We start from the raw sequence: 19,380 nt of genomic DNA on the forward strand, positions 1-19,380 counted from the left end.
TCTATCACATAAATTTGAGGAAATCTAACTCAATATCTCTGACGTGTGGTGCTGATCAAAGTTGTTGGGCGTTGAGCTGTCCTTATCTTCTCCAAATTCATGGTACACGAGTGCTTTGTCTATTGGACAAATTCTCTCGCTCTGTCTCTTTTTTTTACTTTTTTTTTTCCTAATGGCATCATCCGTCTAATAAACGTTTGTTACGTGGTAAATTAATGACAAACAAGTATCTCTCGTCTTATTAAACTCTCCTTTATCTCACCAAGATCTCATGACCATAAGCTCATATTTTAGCAATTATATGCATATAGAGAGCGGTGGTTGACACTTCAGACTCGTTGAAAAAAGTTACAGAGTGAACACCACAAGGTGTCCCTGAAATAAACAAAAGAACCCTAGTTTTGAATCCGGGTAAATTCCACGATTCAGACTTGATGAAAGAGCAAGGCAGATTACAATCATAAATGTTAGGGTTAAAGACGATGATACAAGTAGTTTTTCAACATCCTGATACAACTATCCGTACAAGTGCAGCAGCTATTACTTATCACTTATCAGTACTTGTGTCACCTCTAGTTCTCTACCAGTACGTGAATCACCTACAAAACTGAGGTCAGGTTCTACAGTATGCAGACCGGATGCGGATGCCCGAATGAGCAGGCGAGCCTCACGAACTAGGCCATTCATACGCCTTCGAAAGCACAAGCAGACCGCTAATCCGGGCAGAGTCTTGTTCAGCCGGATAACTTGCACGATGTTCTCTTTAACTGACTTCCGACATGATGGATCTACTCATCGTCTAGTTCATCAGGTACATGTAACTTCTCAATGTCAGCCTGTTAGAAAATCAAGAGACGAGCCTCGGAGTAAGATGCAACTGAAAGCTACACTGTGTTGCGATCAAAGCACATACGGAAAGTTATCGTTATTGGGTGTCAATAAAGACTAAGAAATATGCTCAAATCTCACCTTAATGGTAGCGACATCAGTTGCGGATGATTTCAAATCCGAAATGAAGCACTGCTTTCTCATGCATGTTACGCCATCCAAGACCGCTAAAACTGCATCAATTTTTCTGTAACTCATTAGTATACTAGCCTTATGATGCATTGGAACTTGGAAGTGGATTCTTCTTATCCGCCATAGTAGCCTTCTCCATCATCACTAGAGCTTCTTCGCTTCTCTGTCATATGATACAAACACATTTCAGACGATTGAATAATAAAATAAGAATCATTTCGTAAATCAAAAGATTTCTAGGCCGTAAAGTTAGAACGGATATGCGAATGTAACCTTTAATTCGTGCAATGCTGAGGCAAGATAAGTCATAATAACAGAAGAACGTGAATTGATTTGGAAATATTGGAAGCTTCCTGAAAGTTATGGACTTTAATTGGATTTGGACTTAGTTGACTCAAAGATTAAAACTTTAGTCCATTTTCCTGTATTTTCTCGGAAACCAAACAGAGGGTTATTTTGGTTTTTCTGTTTTCTGTTTATTAACTTTGGTTTAGTTAGTAGATCGATGAACATTGTCAGGAGGAAACAGGCAATTCAGATTGCATTGATTTTGGCTGTTTGCTTCTGGTTGCTATGCCAGATGAAGCAGTCACATGGCAAGGACAACGGTGAAAGTTCAAAGGACAAGGCCAGTGAAGAACGTGGTTAGGGCGTAAGGGGAGGGCAGGGTGGTCAAAAGGTGGAGCTGTGTCTGCATCAGAAGATCTGAAACATGTAGGAGAAGTAAGTGTAAAGAAAGAAGATGGAAATGCAGAAGAGAAAAATGAAGAACAATCGTTGCAGAATGTAAACGAAGCGAATGAAGTTGAAAAGGAAACAGAAAATCAGAAAAAAGAATTGAACAGTACAGAATCTACAGATGATAATTCTGATGGTAAAGTTAAAGGAAATGATGAATTGGTAGGGCTCGACAAGACTTGTTCGCATGAAGAAAATTACCAAGAGGGGCATGAAGGTGTACGCAGGCAATTTTCGCTGATCAAGATGGTGCGAAACATGTGAATCATGATGAAGTGGGAGAGGACAAGGAGCAAATACCACAAAATAAGCACGACCAGCAAGAAAATGGAAGGGGGCCAAGCTAAGGAGACAGAGATCGGAGGAATCTAGTACCACTGACAAGGACATTTCATGTGATGAAAGTAAGAATGACTCTCTTGAGGGCCAAAATTCAGTGGCAGACACATTGGTCCATGGCTTTGACGATGTGAATGGCGTGCCAGTAGATGGCCATGATCTCGTAGAATCCATAGTGACTGGAACAGGCGGTGATCACGCAATTACCGGACATCAGGAAATGAATTCGAGTTCTAACAATCAAAGTGCAATCAGCGAAAACATGGTAAATGAAGAAGTTGGGTCTAAAGAAGGAACAACTGGTGCTGATTTGGAAGCCAAAAGCAAAATTTCTGTACAAGACCCGAACATTGACATTAAAGCGAAGGTGGAAACAAGTTCAGACATCTCAAGGATTGATACCGTTGAAGAGGCTACACAGGGAGGCAGTTCCGTTTCAGATTCATAGCCGAAACAAAATGTCATTAACATTACAAGTATCTGCACAAGCAGAAGAAACTAGAGGTAGAAAGTGAGTTGAATTAGTAGCAATTTCTTCTCGAGTGACATTGCACAGTCTAATTTCGAGTTTTCTTACAAGTCGTTGGACATTTTCTTGGCCTTAGATCGGAGAACAGGTGATAGTTTGACGTCGCATAGTCATATATACGTACTAAAATGTTTACTTTCTCGGTGCTATTGCAGAAACAAAGTTTCAGTTTCAGTTTCAGTTAATATTACCATTCAAGCTGGTCCTTTGCTTCTGCAATTACTGTTCTTCTGATTCAGTGATCTCATCATCAAGATGAAGCCTACTATCAATCACTACTTACTGGGGATCACTAAGAGGATAAAAACTTGCCTATAATGAGATGCTATTGTGGAAGCATCCCAAGCCATTTATGTATATGTGACAATGTATGATTGGCCTGAGATACAACTACAGTGCACCCCAACATTATTGCAGGGCTGTTAAATATGGATTGATAGTGATGTTAATAGAACTTTACGGGAATCTTTTTTTGTATTGCTTCTTTAGAAATATATACATGTACAATCAGGGTTAAACTAGGAAATTAAATAAAGCTTATAAACAACCTACTTAGGGCTGGTTTGGTATTGCTGTGCTTTGAAAAAAAGCTGTTTCTGCTGTGCTGTGAGAATAAGCAGTTGTGAAATAAAGCAGCAGAGTGTTTGGTAAACTTTTTTGTAAAAGTGCTTTTGAAAAAAAAAAGCAGTATTAGAGTGTTTGGTAAACTTTTATGTAAAACAGATATGAAAAAAAGCCGGTTTTTCAAAGCTAGGTTTTGCAGCTTCTTGTTTTTGGCTTTTTTTCACCTAAAACTGTGAAAAAACCTACTAAAGGACTCCTAGTATTTACATTCCCTTTTTTTCCTAATATTGACTCATGACTAACACTCCCCCTCAAGTTGGTGCATAGATATCACACATGCCAACTTGACAAGTGAGTCATCAAACTTTCGACTACATACTGCATGAGTTAGAACATCTGCAAGTTGCTCCTCCGAATTCACAAAAGGTATTGACACAATCTTTCTTTCAAGTTTCTCCTTAATAAAATGTCGATCAACTTCCACATGTTTTGTCCTATCATGCTGTACCGGATTATCAGCTATATCTCTCGCTGACTTATTATCACAGTATAGTCTCATGGTCTCCTTTGGCTTGAACCCAAGCCCCTCAAGGAGTTTTTGAAGCCAGAGAATCTCACAAATGCCGTGAGCCATCCCTCGATACTCAGCCTCAGCTGAGGATCTTGATACTACCTTCTGTTTTTTACTTCTCCATGTAACGAAATTTCCTCCTACAAAAGTAAAATATCCCGAAGTAGACCGTCGGTCACCCACACTTCCTGCCCAATCAGCATCTGTGAACCCTTCAACCCTCAAATGTCCATGCTTCCGATATAAAACTCCTTTCCCAGTTGCAGACTTCAAATATGCTAAGATACGCATAACAGCAGCCATATGATCTACACTCGGTGAATGCATAAATTGACTTACTACACTCACTGCATAAGCAATATCAGGACGTGTATGAGCCAAATAAATTAGTCTCCCTACAAGTCTCTGATATCTCCCCTTATCAACTGATTTCTGATTCGGATCTAAACATGGATGGTGTTTTTCAACAATAGGAGTATCTACTGGCTTACATCCCAGCATACCAGTTTCTTTTAACAAATCCAAAACATACTTACGTTGTGACAAGAAAATACCTTTTGAAGATCGAGCAACTTCGACTCCAAGAAAATACTTCAAATCCCCTAGGTTCTTCATTTCAAACTCAGCCGCAAGATTTCTCTCCAACCTTGAAATCTCATCAAAATCATCTCCAGTAATAATCATGCCATCTACATAGATGATTAAAGCTGTCACTTTTTCATGTCTCCGTTTAACAAACAATGTATGATCAAAATGACTCTGATAATACCCAATCTTTTTCATAACTCGAGTAAACCTATCAAACCATGCATGAGGCGATTGCTTAAGCCCATAAAGAGACTTACGCAATCGACATACTCCAGTATTTCTACCAGCACTGTATCCAGGAGGAAAATCCATATATACTTCTTCCTCCAAGTTCCCATGGAGGAAATCATTTTTCACAATAAACTGTTTTAATGGCCAATCCATATTAGCAGCTAAAGATATCAGAACACGTACCGTATTCATCTTGGCAACTGGAGAGAACGTTTCTTGATAATCTACACCATATGTTTGGGTGTATCCCTTAGCTACCAACCTTGCTTCGTACCTGTCTAATGATCCATCAGCTTTGTATTTGATAGTAAACACCCACCGACATCCAACTATTTTTTTTCCTGCTGGTAAGGACGTCACCTCCCAAGTATTATTCTTCTGTAATGCCAACATTTCTTCATCCATTGCTTTTGCCCACTTTGGATCCTTTAGAGCCTCCTCCACACGGGTTGGTACTCGAATAGCCTCCATATTGTCCACCAAGGTCTTGCGTTCTGGTGCAAGACCATTGCAGGAGACATAGTTGGCTATTGGATACTTCACTTTGCCTTCCGGAGAAAACCTGTCAGGTGGCACACCCCGATTTTGTCTCGGTGGCAGCTTATATGCATTTACATCATTACTCGCGTTAGTTACATAATCATCCACAATACTTACCTCAGGTATATCCAGAGAAGATTCATTGGGCAGCACTGTGGAGCTAATGTAGTTCCATTTAATTTCACAGTATTCGGTGAGTCCATATTGGCATCATTTTCTAGTTTCTTGTATACCTCGGAAAGGAGGGAGAATCTTCAAATTCCACCACATAAATTTGAGGAAATCTAACTCAATATCTCTGACGTGTGGTGCTGATCAAAGTTGTTGAGCAGTCCTCATCTTCTCCAAATTTCTGGTACACGAGTGCTTCATCTCATTGGACAAATTCTCTCTTTTTTCTTCTTTTTTTTTTCTAGTGGCATCACCTGTCCAATAAATGCTTATGGTGAATTGGCGACAAGAAAGTATCTCTCATCTTATTGAACTCTGCTTTATCTCACCAAGATCTCACAACCATAAGTTCATATTTTAGAAATTATATGCATATAGGGAGCGGTGATTGACACTTCAAGAAAGTTATTCTACAATTGTTCACGCGTAATTCTTCCAAGTGTTTTTATTAGAAGGAATGGGTGCATCGTGATGTGCGGGTAACAGCTCCTATACAGATGAAGCCTCTATATAAAGCCTATTGAGAGAAACATTCTTCAAAGAATCCATTTGTTATTAGCCTATTGAGAGCAAATTTGGCCTCTTTTGGAGGACTTCTTTGGCCTGCACAAGTGGTTCCCAACTCTCACAACTTGTCTTGGTGTTAGAGGCACATCGGGGGTAGCTGGGTGCGTGCGGTTCTGTGCTGGGTTCAAGACTCCGGTTGATCCTAAAAGTGACCAGAACCAAGACCAAGAGAAGGTGAACTGGACTAAGCAGAAGCTGCTGAGTATAGACCCAGCAAATATGACATTTAGTTACTCTATCATAGATGGGAATGTTGGGTTTAACTCATACATTTCGACCGTTCAAGTGGTGCCGAAGGATGCCGGGTGTACGATTATGTGGAAGTATGAAGTTGAACCAGTGGGGGGATGGAGGCTGGAGGATCTGGACCTGTTTATTGGCACTGGCTTGCAAGTCATGGCTAGCAGAATGGAAGCCTCTTTCCAGCTCCAAGTTGAATAATTGGAAACACAAAAGTGATTTATTAGTCTCTCTGTTGAGGTGTTTATTGTAAAACCCTGCAATAAAACCGGCAATAAAATCTTGTAAGGTTGATAAGTTGTCGGACTTGTAGCTCCAGTCGTTAAGAGTAGTTACCCATGTTTCAAGTGGATTTGGATTTACCTAATTTTTTTGAAGAGATGATCTATGAATGATGAACTAAAATGTAAACAATTTTGATTGTTGAAAAAAGTTACAGAGTGAACACCACAAGGTGTCCCTGAAATAAACAAAAGAACCCTAGTTTTGAATCCGGGTAAATTCCACTATTCAGACTCGTTGACGGGAAGATCACGTATGGATTTTTACAATTTTGGTGAAAGAGCAAGGCAGATTACAATCATAAACATTAGGGTTAAAGACGATGATACAAGTAGTTTTTCAACATCCTGATACAACTATCCGTACAAGTACAACAACTATTACTTATTAGTACTTGTGTCACCTCTAGTTCTCTACCAGTACGTGAATCACCTACAAAACTGCGGTCATGTGACATCCCACATCGTCCTAGGGGAGTGATCCTTATATGTATATTCACATCCCTACCTAGCACGAGGCCTTTTGGGAGCACACTGGCTTCGGGTTCCATAGGAACTCCGAAGTTAAGCGAGTAGCGCGCGAGAGCATTCCCAGGATGGGTGACCCATCGGGAAGTTCTCGGGTGAGTTCTCAGAAACAAAACCGTGAGGGCGTGGTCGGGGCCCAAAGCGGACAATATCATGCTACGGTGGTGGAGCGGGCCTGGGAAGTGGTCCCCTCCCCCCGGGCTAGGATATGACAATTTGGTATCAGAGCCTAACCCTAGCCGCGAGTGTGCCGACGAGGACGTCGGGCCCTAAGGGGGTGGATTGTGACATCCCACATCGCCCAGGGGAGTGATCCTTATATGTATATTCCCATCCCTACCTAGCACGAGGCCATTTAGGAGCTCACTGGCTTTAGGTTCCATAGGAACTCCGAAGTTAAGCAAGTAGCGCGGGAGAGCATTCCCAGGATGGGTGACCCGTCGGGAAGTTCTCAGAAACAAAATCGTGAGGGCGTGGTCGGGACCCAAAGCGGACAATATCGTGCTACGGTGGTGGAGCGGGCCCGGGAAGTGGTCCCTCCCGGGCCGGGATGTGACAGGTTAGGTTCTACAGTACCGGATGCGGGTGCCCAAATGAGCAGGCGAGACTCACGAACTATCTCGGGTGAGTTCTTAGAAACAAAACCGTGAGGGTGTGGTCGGGGCCCAAAGCGGACAATATTGTGCTACGGTGGTGGAGCAGGCCCGGGAAGTGGTCCCCCCGGGCCGGGATGTGACAATTTGGTATCAGAGCCTAACCCTGGCCGCGAGTGTGCCGACGAGGACGTTGGGCCCTAAGGGGGGTGGATTGTGACATCCCACATCGCCCAGGGGAGTGATCCTTATATGTATATTCCCATCCCTACCTAACACGAGGCCTTTTGGGAGCTCATTGGCTTCGGGTTCCATAGGAACTCCAAAGTTAAGCAAGTAGCGCGCGTGAGCATTCCCAGGATGGGTGACCCGTCGGAAAGTTCTTGGGTGAGTTCTCAGAAACAAAACCGTGACGGCGTGGTCGGGACCCAAAGCGGACAATATCGTGCTACGGTGGTGGAGCGGACCCGAGAAGTGGTCCCCCGGACCGGGATGTGACAGGTCAGGTTCTACAGTACCGGATGTGGGTGCCCAAATGAGCAGGCGAGCCTCACGAACTAGGCCATTCATACGCCTTCGAAAGCACAAGCAGACCGCTACTCCGGGCAGAGTCTTGTTCAGCCGGATAACTTGCACGATGTTCTCTTTAGCTGACTTCCGACATGATGGATCTACTGATCGTCTAGTTCATCAGGTACATGTAACTTCTCAATGTCAGCCTGTTGGAAAATCAAGAGACGAGCCTCGGAGTAAGATGCAACTGAAAGCTACACTTGTGTTGCGATCAAAGCACATACGGAAAGTTATCGTTATTGGGTGTAATAAAGACTAAGAAATATGCTCAAATCTCACCTTAATGGTACCGACATCAGTTGCGGATGGTTTCAAATCCGAAATGAAGCATTGCTTTCTCATGCATGTTACGCCATCCAAGACCGCTAAAACTTCATCAAATTTTTCTGTAACTCATTAGTATACTAGCCTTATGATGCTTTGGAAGTGGATTCTTCTTATCCGCCATAGTAGCCTTCTCCATCATCACTAGAGCTTCTTCGCTTCTCTGTCATATGATACAAACACATTTCAGACGATTGAATAATAAAATAAGAATCATTTCGTAAATCAAAAGATTTCTAGGCCGTAAAGTTAGAATGGATATGCGAATGTAACCTTTAATTCGTGCAATGCTGAGGCAAGATAAGTCATAATAACAGAAGAACGTGAATTGATTTGGAAATATTGGAAGCTTCCTGAAAGTTATGGACTTGAATTGGATTTGGACTTAGTTGACTCAAAGATTAAAACTTTAGTCCATTTTCCTGTATTTTCTCGGAAACCAAACAGAGGGTTATTTTGGTTTTTCTGTTTTCTGTTTATTAACTTTGGTTTAGTTAGTAGATCGATGAACATTGTCAGGAGGAAACAGGGAATTCAGATTGCATTGATTTTGGCTGTTTGCCTCTGGTTGCTATGCCAGATGAAGCAGTCACATGGCAAGGACAATGGTGAAAGTTCAAAGGACAAGGCCAGTGAAGAACGTGGTTAGGGCGTAAGGGGAGTGCAGGGTGGTCAAAAGGTGGAGCTGTGTCTGCATCAGAAGATCCGAAACATGTAGGAGAAGTAAGTGTAAAGAAAGAAGATGGAAAGCAGAAGAGAAAAATGAAGAACAATCGTTGCAGAATGTAAACGAAGCGAATGAAGTTGAAAAGGAAACAGAAAATCAGAAAAAAGAATTGAACAGTACAGATGATAATTCTGATGGTAAAGTTAAAGGAAATGATGAATTGGTGGGGCTCGACAAGACTTGTTCGCGTGAAGAAAATTACCAAGAGGGGCATGAAGGTACGCAGGCAATTTTCGCTGATCAAGATGGTGCGAAACATGTGAATCATGATGTAGTAGGAGAGGACAAGGAGCAAATACCACAAAATAAGCACGAGGAGCAAGAAAATGGAAGGGGGCCAAGCTAAGGAGACAAAGAGATTGGAGGAATCTTGTACCACCGACAAGGACATCTCATGTGATGAAAGTAAGACTGACTCTCTTGAGCGCCAAAATTCAGTGGCAGACACAGTGGTCCATGGCTTTGATGATGTGAATGGCGTGCCAGTAGATGGCCATGATCTCGTAGAATCCATAGTGACTGGAACAGGCGGTGATCACGCAATTACCGGACATCAGGAAATGAATTTGAGTTCTAACAATCAAAGTGAAATCAGTGAAAACACAGTAAATGAGGAAGTTGGGTTTAAAGAAGGAACAACTGGTGCTGCTTTGGAAGCCAAACGCAAATTATTGCAGGGCCAAAAGCGAAATTATTGGCCTGAGATACAACTGCAGTTGCATCCCAACATTATTGCAGCGCTGTTAAATATGGATTGATAGTGATGTTTGGCATCCTTTTCTAGTTTCTTGTATACCTTGGAAAGGAGGGAGAATCTTCAAATTCCACCACATAAATTTGAGGAAACCTAACTCAATATCTCTGACGTGTGGTGCTGATCAAAGTTTTTGAGCAGTCCTTATCTTCTCCAAATTTCTGGTACACGAGTGCTTCACCTCATTGGACAAATTCTCTCTTTTTTCTTCTTCTTCTTTTTTTTTTTTTTTTTTTTTTTTTTTCTAGTGGCATCACCCGTCCAATAAACGCTTATGGTGAATTGGTGACAAAAGAGTATCACTCGTCTTATTGAACTCTGCTTTATCTCACCAAGATCTCATGACCATAAGTTCATATTTTAGAAATTATATGCATATAGAGAGCGGTGATTGACACTTCAAGAAAGTTATTCTACAATTGTTCACACGTGATTCTTCCATGTGTTTTTATTAGAAGGAATGGGTGCATCGTGATGTGCGGGTAACAGCTCCTATACAGATGAAGCCTCTATATAAAGCCTATTGAGAGAAACATTCTTCAAAGCATCCATTTGTTATTAGCTTTCTTGTCCTGCAAACCAAATGGCACTTGAGAAACAATCGAAATGGGAAGGCAAGGCAACTGCAGAGCTAAAAGGCCCCGAAGCAGAGCAAATTTGGCCGCTTTTGGAGGACTTCTTTGGCCTGCACAAGTGGTTCCCAACTCTCACAACTTGCCTCGGTGTTGAAGGCACATCGGGGGTAGCCGGGTGCGTGCGGTTCTGTGCTGGTTCAAGACTCCGGTTGATCCTAAAAGTGACCAGAACCAAGACCAAGAGAAGGTGAACTGGACTAAGCAGAAGCTGCTGAGTATAGACCCAGCAAATATGACATTTAGTTACTCTATCATAGATGGGAATGTTGGGTTTAACTCGTACATTTCGACCGTTCAAGTGGTGCCGAAGGACGCCGGGTGTACGATTGTGTGGAAGTATGAAGTTGAACCAGTTGAGGGATGGAGGCTGGAGGATCTGGACCTGTTTATTGGCACTGGCTTGCAAGTCATGGCTAGCAGAATGGAAGCCTCTCTCCAGCTCCAAGTTGAATAATTGGAAACACAAAAGTGATTTATTAGTCTCTCTGTTGAGGTGTGTATTGTATTACCCTGCAATAAAGCCGGCAATAAAATCTTGTAAGGTTGATAAGTTGTCGGACTTGTAGCTCTAGTCGTTAAAAGTAATTACCCATGTTTCAAGGTGAATTTGGATTTACCTAATTTTTTGGAGAGATGATCTATGAATTATGAACTAAATATAAACGATTTTGATCGTTGAAAAAAGTTAGAGTGAGCACCACAAGGTGTCCTTGAAATAAACAAAAGAACCCTAGCTTTGAATCTGGGTAAATTCTACGATTCAGACTCGTTGACGGGAAGATCATGTATGGATTTTTACAATTTTGGTGAACGAGCAAGGCAGATTACAATCATAAACATTAGGGTTAAAGATGATGATACAAGTTGTTTTTCAACATCATGATACAACTATCCGTACAATACAGCAGCTATTATTACTTGCGTCACATCTTGTTCTCTACCAGTACGTGAATCACCTACAAAACTGAGGTCAGGTTCTACAGTATGCAGACCGGATGCGGGTGCCCGAATGAGCAGGCGAGCCTCACGAACTAGGCCATTCATACACCTTCGAAAGCACAAGCAGACTGCTAATCCGGGCAGTGTCTTTTTCAGCCAGATAACTTGCACGACGTTCTCTTTAACTAAATTCCGACACAATGGATCTACTCATCGTCTAGTTCATCAGGTACATGTAACTTCTCAATGTCAGCCTGTTGGAAAATCAAGAGATGAGCCTTGGAGTAAGATGCAAATGAAAGCTACGCTTGTGCTGTGATCAAAGCACATATGGAAAATTGTTGATATGGGGTGTTAATAAAGAGTAAGAAATATGCTGAAATCACCTTAATGGTAGCGACATCTGTTGCGGATGGTTTCAAATCCAATGCATAACCGAAATGAAGCATTGCTTTCTCATGCATGTTACGCCGCTTATAGATCTTACCCATCAAAGCGTAGACACTACTTTCACGAGGAGAGTATTCTTTAACCTCCTCTAAGACCGCTAAAGCTTCATCGAACTTTTCTAAGCACATTAGTATACTAGCCTTATGATACATTGGAAGTGGATTCTTCTTGTCCGCCCTAATAGCCTTCTCCATCATCACTAGAGCTTCTTCGCTTCTCTGTCATATGATACAAACACATTTCAGATAATTGAGTAAAAAAATTAGAACCATTTCGTAAATAAAAAGATTTCTAGGCCGTAAAGTTAGAATGGATATGCAACTGTAACCTTTAAAGCGTGCAATGCTGAGGCAAGATAAGTCATAATAACAGAAGAACGTGAATTGATTTGGAAAGCCGTCCGGAAGTGATGCTCCGAGAACTCAAACTTCTCTTGGCGATGATATACCATTCCAAGGCCATACCAGGCGTTATAATGCCTTGCATCAATACGAAGTGCGGTCTGATAACTCTTTATTCCATTCTCAAAATCCTCTAGAGCTACATATCTGCAGATAGATAATTCCACGACAACGTAACTATCTGATACAAGGTCGGAACTAACCATCAAATTACGAGGAACTTCAATTTCATGAATTAAAGGTTGAAGGGAAGGAAAAGTCTTGTCCATACTCATGACCACAAAGGGTATGCGCATATGTGAATCTTGGATTAAGTTGAACAGCTCGCTGGAAATTTTCAGAGCAGTTTCATGGTCTTTCTGCAAGCTATAGCAATTTCCCATTGCAACCCTGCAATACCATTCGATAAGAAAGAAATAAGTCTTTATGACTGACAAGAGATACTAAAAAGAAAATTGAGGTTTGAATGATGTATTATTTTGCAAAATTATGATATAGCTACCAAGGCTGAGGAGCTAAGCGGTCCGTTGATATCAGTTCTTGAGCCAGGTAACTTAACTTCATATCTTCCTTCAAATGCTGCAAAGAGTAAGAATACTCTCAGTGCACAGCAATTATTAACAGTAAAGTACAGAGAAAAGCTAAGCCACACAACAATGAAAAATTAGTGCCTAGCTTGATTTCAGAAGGATTAGCTGGACAGGAGAGCAACCCAACTGACCATCTAATGTATAACGAAAGCATCCTCTGGAAACTACAACACTTTTTTTTATCTAAGTCATAAGACAAAACAATTTTTTTTTCAAAGGTTTTTGAGCTACATCAATTTGGGGACTCACATAAAGAACTGTAGAATACATGTCCATCCCTTCTAAACTGTAAGGTGATGCCTGACGGGCAAGACTGAAGGCCCGATCAGCTTCTGAATAGTCTATCAATTCACAATAAGCTTTTCCAACCTGCAATTGAAGAATGCCAAAATAGTCAATTATATGCAAGTATTAGAATATGTAAGGGCAAAAATCATTCAAAGGAGCAGCTGCAAGGGATTTGAGTTGGTGTGGTGAACATGAAATTATTGAAAAACATAGGCTTAGGCATAGAAAAATCATGGAAGACTATCTGAAGTGTAACAAAAGAGAGAATGAACTAATTACAAATAAAGCAATGAAAACTATGACAAATCGTACCACTCATCTGATATCAAAAAATCATGGTAGACTATATGAAGTGTGCGAATGAAATAAGTCTAAAGATGAGATACTCGCGTGACAAGACAAATTAATTAAGTTCTGATGACACTGGGAAATCAAACAAATAGCAGAAAATCCCGTGTTTTTCAGATCTGATGAGAAAGATATTATTTTCCTTTTAGTTTTTGAAACTAGCTAACTAACTTATACAGACATCCACCAACAGCAGAAAATCAGTGAATGGAATCGTGTACTAAGAATCCAGTGCTGTGTACAAGGTCATCACAGCAGGAGACTATAGAAATACAGCCAAGTTTTCTATAAAAAAAAATCTACCTGGGAAAGCACCCATCCTGTATTGTAATGCTTGTATGGAAGTTTGAGATAGACATCGAGTGCATCCTGCGCAACATAGTCAATATTAGATAACAAAATACAACCTCAACCTAGGAAAAATATTAATTCATTTTATTCCACAGTAACCAAGTAGTACCTGACATCTGTACATGCAGGAAAGTCTATAGCCTTCCCCGAGGGTTCTCAAAAGACTCAATATTTCTGAAGCACCAGTGGCAACTCTTGAAACATTGATAATACCACCAGTACTTGACAAGGTTGCTCCTTCTTGTTCAAGATATCTAGTATCACTAGGAGTAAAACCAGAAGCTACTGTCGCAGTTGTTGAACGGGAATCATCATATGTCTCATTGCGCATTCCTAAATAGGACCCAAGTTTGGAATTCACAACTATTAGCAAAAAAATCCATTGGACGTAACAAGCGTAGAAAAATCAAGAGTATCCTTGAGCGGAAAGTTTGTACTTATATTATCCAGGAAACGCTATTAAACTTATATGAACAAAGGAAGTGAAAAGACTTGAATCACTATAACGCAATTTGTTGTTTCTCTATTAATAGAAGAGAAGAAATTAAGTATATTGGTGATAAAATGGCTTCTTTGCCTGCTAATCTCTATATGGTAGTCTAGTTCACCAAATGACTGAGAAATGAGAAGATGCATCACCTTCATCAACATTTTCATTGGGCCATGGCTGCCCCTTACGATTTGCCAAGGAACGTGCAACAGAGCTCAGCTTGGAACTTCCAAGATACTTAGATGAATTGGTAGTTCCATTTCCGGCTGTCACTGAGGCACTGACATTAGTGTTGGCCCCTGCTTCAGCAGCAAGTCTATTGCTCCGCCGGTTGCCAGAATCAAAAGACAACCTGCTTGAAATCTGCAAAGGGAAGACAAATAGTCTTGAGAAGTCATTGACCTCAACATTCCAGAAACAACATGAAAGTGTCACCAGGTAATATACAGAGACAAGAAAACCCATTATAACTAATTACTCAAATAAGGTGCCAAAGGCAACATCACCACCAAATAAATAATCTCATTGTAAGCCTACATTAAACCACAAAAACAAGAAAGCATAGACTCACATGATGACGCACATGAAATTCAAACAATACCGAACTACATTACATGTGCTCAAATAGTTAAGGTATAGCAAGGAAAAGTACAAAATCAGTGACATTAAGAATTGTACCAATGGAAAAAAATATTATTTGAATTATGAATAAGTGGAGCGTGTACCTTGCGGAGTTTTCCTTCATCAACAAACTTTCTTCTAGGGGCTTGAATTGTAGAGTTCACATTTGACTTCAGAGAGCTATCAGTACCTGTGCTCAGGTTTGGGCCATTTGGCTGGCCAATTCTACAGAGAGCTGGTGGAGCAACACCTGACAACTGCAAACAGGGACAGATCAGTGATGATACAAGAATTTCATATTTTTATTTTGACAAATATAAGTTTCAATGTTTTATTTCAGGTACCAACAAGCAACATGAAATGACAACTAAATCGTATATATTGAGTGATTATGTCCTAAAGACTCTAGCATTGAATTTGTTTTAGATTTGGTCCTTAATTTTAGAGACGTGGGTGCTTATACATAACAGTAGTCTGCAGGACCAGATTCCCATAAGTTTATATTCTTCAAGTTATCTTTGCTTTAAGGTTTTCAGAGATTTTTAAGGAGTAAAATGAATTTTTTATGAATCTTGGTTAGCAATGTGCTTATTGGGTAGTTGTCTTGATTGGGAACCTTAGCTGCCTGCTGTGCGAAATTTCAGCAACCAGGTTTCCTCAAATCAGCCCCTCCTTTCCTCCTTTTGACCCATATTCAAACCATACTTTGATTAACAAATCATAAACCTCTTCTCCGACAGCCTTATGTCTTTCGACCACAACTTTCCAAATCCTAAAGCCTGGCATATCCAATTGCAGGCAATATTTGCACTTATCCTACATTAATTGGTCTAATTACAAAGAGACCAAACATATCAGTAAAGAAACCAAATACTTCCTTCAAGACAAAACCTAACTGAAGTGGTCCAGACACATAGTTACAAAGCCATAACAGACCTAATATCATTTGATACCAATAGTAAGATAAGAGTAAGCAGTGGTAGAAAGGACAGATATACAGCAATAAATGCAGGACTGCTAGAGAAAAATTGGAGGGGACAACTTATATATACCTGCATGGGCATTGGGGAAGGAGTGTTAAAGAAAGATGAACCAGAAGTGCCATTTACAGGATGACCAGACACTCCGCCCAAACTAACATGAGAATTTCCAGACAAATCTCTTATATTATTTCCTTGAACATGTTTCAATTGTCTCTGGCCAACATCTTCAGAGCTAAAATTCCTGCCAGAAACTAAACTGCAGTCCTCATTCAGGGTAAGTAAACTTTGAGAAGCTAATCCATGATGTAGATACTGTTTTTGCATGGAAAGAACGGCAGCTTCACCAAAAACTACAGCTGCTTCTTCAGCAGCGCCTGAAACAACGGAAAATACAAAGCCTCAACTTAAATATGCATCCGAAGGCAACAAATTGCCATACATAATCAACACAAAATTTTTTATTTAGTAAAACCATTAATTAACCAGTTGCAAAAAAACAGTATTATTTTCACAAGATGCCAAAATTATATCAATAAAAAACATGGGGGCCACTCTTAAGAGTACATTCATATAGAACAAAAGGCTCTAATCTGTCTACACTATTATTTTCATGTGTGTAACACTGTACAGACCTAATACGCACAGCTCTTCGTAAGCAGTCCACATACAAGGATCAATAGTCAAAGCCTGCTTAAAGTGATGGATGGCACTTTTCCTTCTGTCAGTATACCTAGAACAATACCAATTATAAACAATAAAATCATGAGAGGTACAATAAAATCATACAATCTAGCATACAATTACTGTAAAGCACGGAAAGAGATACTTAAGTAGATGCAAGATGCTACAAATTCAACTAAAAGGTAGCATACCTAACTTATTATAACACAACAAAGTCCTCTATCCCAAGAAACATGCAAGCGGAGAGACAGAGGGATCAGTTTAGAAGAGGATACTTTGCCAATCAGAAGAATTTCAGAAGCACCATCAATAGTTCACCTAACACTACTAGAAGGAAGAAGATTCAAACCTAAAGACCCAAAAGATATTTCTTGGAGGAACAACAACATTGCTACTAGAATTCACATCTTACATGTGCGCACGTTTTTTGGTTCAGCCTCATAAAATAGATTGATTACATCAATTTAACCATCATCACAAACAAATCCTTTTCAAGAAACTTATAAAGTATCCCTGTAACAAAGGTAATGCATACACAGAAGCTCCAGAAGACAGGAGACAAACCTGTATATAAGCCCTAAAAGGTAATGACCAGCTGCGCCATTTGGAACCTGCCAAAGGAATAATGAGCAAGTCATCTGCTGTTAGAAACCACATGAACAGGCTGAAAACTGAATACCAATATCAACATTTGGAACACTAAGCAGAAATTACATAATGTCTAAAGGGTTAATGCCATTCATTTCAACCCCTGTTATGTAGAAAACAATGAAAAATGTTTTAGGAAGCAAGACTTGAAAAAGTAACCATGTAAGTATTACTTTAGAATCATGCTCCAAATAAAATAGAGTTCAATACCTCTGCACCAGGCTCATTAGCAGGACATAACGCTGCTTCTGCTTCACTTAGAAGATCCATCTGAAAGCATGATAGTGCAAACAAGTAGCGGGATTGAGCCACTTGTGTTCCTTCATAAATCATCAGAAAAAAGAAAAGAGGTCCATGTGGATGAGAAATACTATGATGGATATAATAAATTAGCAACGAAAACCCACAATGAAAAAAAGGGGAGTACTTAATATGACTTGCTTACCCTTTAATATATGATATGCAGCATAAGCTTGGTTGCTTTGCAAGTAACAGCCAGCTAACAACTGTAAATTCGTCTGCCATATAACAAATTTCATGTCAACTTCTGAAAATCCCATGACCGATCCAATTAATGCTAACAAAAATAGCACCAATGTAGTAAATAAACCCCATTTAGAAATCCCATTATCTAAAAGGCCACACCTTTATGCTTCATTCCAAAAGAGCTACCATAAACAATTTGCAGTCCAGAGCTCCAATAATTCAAAGCTCATAAAAAAAATGAAAGTAACTAATTAACCTTAAAAGAAAGCATTTTATTCCAGAAAAGAAAAATGTGAACTTTGGGTAAATACAAATACCCTTAAAGATTCTAAAGCAACAAAACCCTAGTTCTCAAATTTCAGAACACTAAGACTACTCAGGCATAAGTAAAATTTTCACAAATTACTGGTAAATTAAACACGAAGAGTCGATCAAGATAATAGAAGCGGTAATGTTCCCCCAAACACTAGAAAAAGAAGAAATTTCATTCCGAATACGTCATATCCCTCGTTTTGTCTTTCTTTCCTGGGATTTTCTCGGCAACCAAACAAGCAGGTGATGAACGAAAAAGAGAGTGAGAGAGTAGGTGGATAAGAGGTACCTCGGAAGGGAACTCGGCGCAGAGGCGTTCGCATACGAAAATGGCGTTCCGGTGCATGAAATCACGGAGACTGTGCTGGACACAGTCTCGAAGTATCGCTTCCATGGCTGCTTGCTCTGATTAGGAGGAGAGAGAGAGAGGGGGGTTTTGGTTTTGGGTTCAAATCAAGGCGGCACGTGTGATCTCCTCATTTCAAATCACGCGTCAGGCGACATTTTTCCTTTTTATTTTATTTTTCCTTCTCTTTTTTCTTGATTTCGAAATACGTCCCAAAAAATAAATAATGAAAAAGGGGATAATCTTTTAACGGTCAAGAATAAGTAATTTTCTAGTTCTTTTTAGGAAAATGATCATCTCCGAATCCCTTCTATCCATATCCATCAAGATTGCATGCATGCCTTTTCCTGGAATAAGGTCGCGAAGTGATCACATCTTCTTCTCATTCCTCGAACAAGGTGCCATCAATCTCATCTACAATCCCGACGATGCCGTCGTTTTCTGACGTATGCGCCCATCTCAACCCTCCCACCGTTAATACCATTGTTGCGGATCTCGAGGCAAAGGATCCTAAAGCTTCTGCTGTCATCTTAGCTTCTTCTCATTATGATGCTGTTAAGGTCGTCTGAACGTTTTCCTGATCGTTTGATTGTAGATTGAACTGACAGAACGAAGGATTCGAAAAATCCAGATAAAAGCGATCCATAGTGAATCATATTCCTTTTTTTGTTATAGCATAAACGATTTTCTATACTAAAACGAGGAGATAGTTTAGACCTCAATCAATAAGTTAAAAAATAAGATCTCAACCACCAAGTCAATTCACCACTTATTTTGTACATGTTAGTAAAGATAAAAGAAGTTTAAAATTAATACAGTTTCATGAGCTAGCAAACACAAGATAATACCATAATTAGAATAATTCTAATAATTATACCATTAAATTTCAAGAAGATAAATTCTAAAGTCATCACGGAATCAAGTGATGGATTT

General features: G+C 40.1%; 2 protein-coding genes, 1 long non-coding RNA gene and 1 pseudogene across 3 annotated transcripts; 2 read left to right on the top strand and 2 right to left on the bottom strand.

The window, feature by feature from the left end:
* Positions 1-231: 231 nt before the first annotated feature.
* Positions 232-3,170, bottom strand: LOC125469646. Its single transcript, XR_007251881.1, has 3 exons — positions 1,294-3,170; positions 970-1,183; positions 232-836 (listed from the first exon to the last, which is right to left on the bottom strand). It is a non-coding gene; the product is annotated as an uncharacterized LOC125469646 (long non-coding RNA).
* A 2,578-nt stretch (positions 3,171-5,748) lies between these two features.
* LOC125469553 (lachrymatory-factor synthase-like) lies at positions 5,749-6,393 on the top strand. Its single transcript, XM_048566955.1, has 2 exons — positions 5,749-5,752; positions 5,860-6,393. The coding sequence occupies exons 1-2, from the start codon at positions 5,749-5,751 to the stop codon at positions 6,297-6,299; spliced, it is 444 nt and encodes a 147-aa protein (XP_048422912.1). The 3' UTR covers positions 6,300-6,393.
* Positions 6,394-10,210: 3,817 nt separating this feature from the next.
* Positions 10,211-11,119, top strand: LOC125469645 (annotated as a pseudogene).
* A 163-nt stretch (positions 11,120-11,282) lies between these two features.
* On the bottom strand, positions 11,283-18,570 carry LOC125469644 (cell division cycle protein 27 homolog B-like). Its single transcript, XM_048567262.1, is given in 17 exon segments — positions 11,283-11,706; positions 11,839-12,120; positions 12,231-12,450; positions 12,575-12,641; positions 12,644-12,693; positions 12,806-12,882; positions 13,143-13,262; positions 13,833-13,898; positions 13,990-14,213; positions 14,520-14,733; positions 15,096-15,248; positions 16,044-16,348; positions 16,607-16,704; positions 17,220-17,266; positions 17,514-17,623; positions 17,749-17,821; positions 18,391-18,570. Coding segments are annotated over 17 exon segments (2,259 nt in total). The 5' UTR covers positions 18,496-18,570; the 3' UTR covers positions 11,283-11,658.
* Between the last annotated feature and the right edge of the window lie 810 nt (positions 18,571-19,380).

This window comes from the organism of the source record quoted next, unplaced genomic scaffold, assembly GCF_019419815.1.
Source record: "Pyrus x bretschneideri cultivar Hongxiangsu unplaced genomic scaffold, Pyrus_bretschneideri_v1 Contig44, whole genome shotgun sequence".
Classification (NCBI taxonomy): Eukaryota; Viridiplantae; Streptophyta; class Magnoliopsida; order Rosales; family Rosaceae; genus Pyrus; species Pyrus x bretschneideri.